At 35.5% G+C, this 5359-nt stretch overlaps 2 protein-coding genes across 10 annotated transcripts in view; one reads left to right on the plus strand and one right to left on the minus strand.

Annotated features, from left to right (window-relative positions):
- The window catches only part of Prp4k (Pre-mRNA processing factor 4 kinase), a 9724-nt gene extending 6040 nt beyond the window's left edge, over nt 1-3684 (plus strand). Inside the window, exons 11-14 of one of the 9 annotated variants that reach the window (XM_018038194.2) lie at nt 438-676; nt 793-1734; nt 2727-2803; nt 3249-3684. In XM_018038194.2, coding sequence (XP_017893683.1) covers nt 438-676; nt 793-993 — 440 coding nt within the window. In that variant the 3' untranslated portion in view covers nt 994-1734; nt 2727-2803; nt 3249-3684. Of the gene's footprint in view, nt 1-437; nt 677-792; nt 2804-3248 lie in introns of those variants that run through there. The other 8 variants (XM_026810936.1, XM_018019546.2, XM_018019514.2 and 5 more) reach the window with 8 other exon arrangements.
- LOC108621943 (inositol monophosphatase 1) overlaps nt 3681-5359 on the minus strand; it is a 3591-nt gene continuing 1912 nt past the window's right edge. The window contains exons 3-6 of the mRNA XM_018019557.2: nt 4798-5057; nt 4521-4626; nt 4286-4437; nt 3681-4165 (exon numbers count right to left, since the gene is read on the minus strand). Of these exons, the coding sequence (XP_017875046.1) occupies nt 4059-4165; nt 4286-4437; nt 4521-4626; nt 4798-5057 (625 nt within the window). The 3' untranslated portion in view covers nt 3681-4058. The remainder of the gene's footprint in view (nt 4166-4285; nt 4438-4520; nt 4627-4797; nt 5058-5359) is intronic.

Raw genomic sequence — 5359 nt, forward strand, 5'->3', positions numbered from 1 at the left:
CACTATAATTTTTCAAAAAACCCGTGAATTGATTTAAAATTTTGCAGGTAGCTTTTTAATAGTAATAGGAATCTATAATAACAAATTCAACATGCTAGCATTGTTTAAGTGTATGGCCTATACATCCTTAAGTTGTTTGATCCAATATTAAAAAAGTTATTTCGTTTTGAAACATCCGAACATTAATGGGAATCGCTGTATAAATCTATTTATTCATTATTTTAAACCAGCTTTTAATAATCGTGCAAAACGTGGTCGGCGCGATTTAAAAATGATAGATACGAATAGCGACTAAGTTATGTTAGTCGCGTTATCTTCCGAAATTTTGCGCGACAGCTCTATCATGTTGATCAAACCTGCAATGGGGAGATTCTGTACTATTATAGGTATTTAATAACTGTTATCGTTTCCCGGCAAGTAACATACACATTTTCTAGTTCTTGGTATACCGTATGATTTCGGCATTGACATGTGGTCCGTGGGATGCACCATTTATGAATTATACACGGGAAAGATAATGTTCTCGGGCAAAACGAACAACCAAATGTTAAAGTTCTTCATGGATCTAAAAGGCAAAATGCCTAATAAACTGATTAGGAAAGGATCGTTCAAGGATCAACATTTTGACTCTAACTGCAATTTCCTGTATCATGAAGTTGATAAGGTCACGGAACGGGTAAGTTGTCTTTCTACTGCTCTATCCATCCTTGTTTCTCTGCCGTTTGGTAAGTGACAACTAACGACTCACGTGAACAATCTGGATGATAAAATCACTAATTCTTGTACTTTTAGGAAAAGGTTGTAGTGATGTCTACGTTATCTGCCACTCGTGATCTGAACGCCGAACTGGGTGGAAACTCGTTGCCGGCGGAACAAAGTCGGAAAGTTGGACAACTGAAGGATCTCTTGGAACGCACGTTGATGTTGGACGCGGGAAAGAGAATCACAGTGAATCACGCCCTGGCGCATCCCTTTATACAAGAAAAGATCTAGGTAACCCTGTCCGGGGTCCTCCTTCCACATCGGAGAATTCATTTGACGTAACAAAAGAACGTTTAAAAACGGCACCGCTAACGATTCGTTGTATACCATAAAGGCATTACTAACACGAAGTGGTGGTTCGTTATATCGAATGTCCTGTATCCGTTTTAGCAGAAAGAGGCGGTGCAAAATTTCACACAAACTTTCCACTCGCTCCGTCTGAATTTAAAAAAAAGGATGCCATTCTCAAGAGCTGAACTTTATTTATCATACGACGAGAGGAATGAACAAAATTATTTGAATCAAATATGACATTGTGCTCTGTCCATCTGAACTGTATTATTTAATCAATGATAACTATTGCAGGTCAATAGAGTGCGATATTTTTATATTAGTTAATAACCGCTACGAGCGATGAATAAATATGTTGGGAGTTCACCATCGATGCATTTATCGGCGATCATAAAAACACAACGTGTTTGTACTCGGCTCAGAAACAACGTAGTGTATCACAGGGCGTAAAGATCTCTTTTTCGTGTAAAATTTCTGATATCGCTTGGACCCCGTTTATTTCTTCTCTTTCTTTATGCACAGCAGCGATAAAGTAATAAATCCAGCACACGATGAATACTTGAAGAAGAGGCTCAAGCCGTGGTTAACACGTTAAGCTACCGTTGGACGAATAATGAAATATTGGGAAAAGCGACCGCCTCTTTCAGCATGAACCGGCCATCGATACGTAGCATAATGGTGGTACATAGTATTTTTTCTTTTTATCAATCTTTCGAACTTCGAGTCGCGAATTCCCTTTACAAATTATAAATAGCAATTAATTATAATTATGAATGATGATGCGAATATATCTCGTGGCGAAACATTTTCGTGATTTTGCGACACTGTGTAAGAGGCTCTCACAGAACTCGACTCATAGTTGAGCGCAAAATCATTTTTCTTTTTCTTTTTTTAATCAACCTGTGTGCCGTTGGGCGCACGAACGGCATTAAAGTCTAGTAACAAGGGAACTTGTATTGATCGAAAAGAACAAACAGAAATTGTATAGTAAGTAGGTTATTGAAAAATAAAATGTCACATGCTTGAATGAGAAACAAGCCCTGTATTTTATACTTTTCAGTCATAATCGCGCGCTGTCCGTGCAAGATTATTAAATGCACGTAAAGAAAAAACATAAATGATTATATATGCATATATAATATTTAGAAGGAAAAGAAGGTACCGATTGTAATCTGTTTTTCATTTAATAACGAAACGTTTGGTAGACAACGTGTGATTTCAGGAAGTGTTGGAAAAAGAATAAGTTATTGTTGTGTCAAGACATGCTCGATCTTGGGCGACTGCTAGTGTTATAGATAATCCTTTTCACGTCTAACAAGTTGCATTTATTTAAAGATATCAATGTAAAGAATGATAAGAAATATAATGTATATATTTGCACTGACAAATAGTAATTTCGAATGGCATTATACGAGACGAAATATTATCTAATGCTTAATATTAATATGTAGTCTGGTAGAAATATAAAAAAAAAGGAAAAATGTATTTCGTTTCAGTAGATGTGTTATAAGTAGCTTACGATTTTTTATCGTTAGCTTCATAAAATTTTCTCTTTATTTAATATTGCGTTAATTTATTTATAAGACACGACAGAACATCAATGCTGTTTGAATGGTTCATGGTAATGTTTGTCCTTTGCGTGGCAATATTGTACGAGACTGCTTATGTTTCAGATATGAGTCTTCGATTCAAAGCATCGTTAAGTGCGGGCGGACCTTTCGTGGGCTTTTAACGCCGATCCCGTTGCAAGGTATTCATGGGGGACTGCCTTATGGGATATTTAATGTATCCGTTTTCTCGTTAAACAACATAACATTGCAAGTCGAAGCCTGCGTAAAATCGAAGTCGTTCTAACGATCATCCTTGCTATGTTCTTTAGAGGCGGATCGACTTCGTTTATATTAAAATTTTCACATGCGTTAGCTAATTTATATAACATATAAACATAATAAACGGAAGGCTAAATGATAATTGAATTTGATTATTCTTTTAATTATTTCGCACAAAGCATGAACATTTTAGTTTCCTTATGAGGGATCGAAAGAATGCTTTGTTTAATTAAAACATTGATTAGAGAAAGGGGGAGGTAGATGTTTCGGGCACATTTCAATCAGAAATAAAATGAATACACAAAAAAAAAATGTGAACTGGTTTATAGTTTTCTAATTGGCTGTTTGGTAATGTTTCACTTGTAGCCCTCCCTGAGAGGAGGGGAGGCAATGGAAGAGATGAAATCAGTTGATGGATAACGTGATGGTGAAGGAAATTGGGGTGAGATCCTCGCAGCAACAGCGGCTTGACTACTATGTAAAAATGATGCCTGTCGCAAAAAAAGGATCAGCGAATATTTAATATAAATTTATATCAATAGGAAGGTTTGTCATAAAGTACCATTGAAATTAATTGAATCGTAAGTATGTAAACAGGTAAGGTATACATGCGTAGGAAATTTTATTCTAAATAATCTGTTTAATTATTACGTAAGTATAGGTAATATTATAAAAGGACACGCTATTAATATTTGGGGCTCTCAATTTTCAGATCGCTAAAAAGAATGTCTTCAAAATGAGTTATTATAAAAATTGTCGAACATGAAAATAATTGTTGGAATAAATTATGCGTTTATATATCCGGGCAATTAAATTTTATTCTCATTACGCTTTAATAAAACATGTTACACGTATATTGATATAATTCTTGTCTCATTGTACAATCCATTTAGTTTAATTCATTCCACTTTCTTCATATTGTCAATCTTATCTCGAATAAGTAATGTAACTGGCTTAATAAATAGATAAAACTTTTCCAAACATTCGTATCTCGATTTGTAAACCTGACAACCTTAGAGCTCATAAACAAGCAGAATTTCGTGGTCTGTGTTTTATAACTGGAATTTTACCCAAAGGATATACAAATTGAGTGGTACGGATTCTTATTTACAGAATTCGTGCATGTAACAAGGCCTCGATTTGAAGGTATACATTTTCCACCTTATCTTGACGTATTTAATCACGCCCCGGATAATACTGAACTAACAATTTGGCTAGCTCTTGTGCCAACTCCATTGTCGACGCGCACAAGACTCTTCTGCTCATCACATCGAACGGACCACCTGTAAACAGAAAATTGATTGCAAAAGATACATTCGAAGATGAATATAATGTGAGAATCAATCAGACAAAAGACTGAAATTTATACAGTGGACTCTCATTAATAGACAGCCAAATTTTACCTGCTGGATCTATGCATACACCGCCAGCTTCCCTTACGATGAGATCCCCAGCTGCTATGTCCCAAGCGTGGATACCAAATTCAAACGAAATATCCGCTCCGCCGAGTGCAACCATGCACATATTTAAAGCCGCCGATCCCAGACAACGTACTCTAGTAAAATAAGAAGTATTATAATAAATAATGAAACTTATGATTGAAACTACGAACTGGTTAAATAGAATAATATATTTTACCCGTGCACTTGTGCCGTAAGGATGTTCGCATTTTCTAATACGATCTTCACTTTCTCCGGATCTCTGCTTGTCCCCATTTCCATCATTACAAGAGCTTTACGCAATTCTGGAAAGAAATGAGAAAAAATTGAAATTCAATTCACTAATTTATGGATAGACTGCGGGTTTTATGCAAGTTAATCTCAAATTATTAATCTCGTACCATAAATAGTTTATTTTGCACAAAATCCACTGTCTATTTATGAACGATACGAAAAGATCAATTAACTTTAATTACCTTTCTCCTCAGAAACGCTAATAGGCGCTCCATTCAGAAACGCGCCTTGACCTCTACGAGCGGTAAAGAGTTGCTCCAAAATCGGATTGTAAACTATACCAATCTCAGCGGTCTTGTTAATAAGTAGTGCAATCGATATACAAGTATGGGGCAAGCCGTGCACGAAGTTCATTGTTCCGTCGATCGGATCAATGATCCACGTCGGCGCGTCGGTGAATTCAATTGTCTTCCCAAGTGAAGTACCCTCTTCGCCGATAAATCTGCAGAAATATATTTTAGACACGCAATACTATTATTAAGGTTTCTCTGACGTATGTGTGTTCTAAATACAGTATATTCTCTGATTTAGTACATAGGTGCACGCGTTAAAATGTACATTTTAATTAGGCTTGGAGATTATTCAAATAAATTATTTGAAAAATAATCTCAAAAATAAAATATTACCTTATCTGACTACACGTCATTTGAAATAATCATTGATTCATTTATTTTAACGTACAAATAATTTTTCACTCTATTTATTTTTATTTGATCAAATACTCTCTAATTCTACGTAAGTATA

Source organism: Ceratina calcarata, unplaced genomic scaffold (assembly GCF_001652005.2).
Source record: "Ceratina calcarata isolate Rehan_Ccalc_2016 unplaced genomic scaffold, ASM165200v1 scaffold110.2, whole genome shotgun sequence".
In the NCBI taxonomy this organism is placed as follows: Eukaryota; Metazoa; Arthropoda; class Insecta; order Hymenoptera; family Apidae; genus Ceratina; species Ceratina calcarata.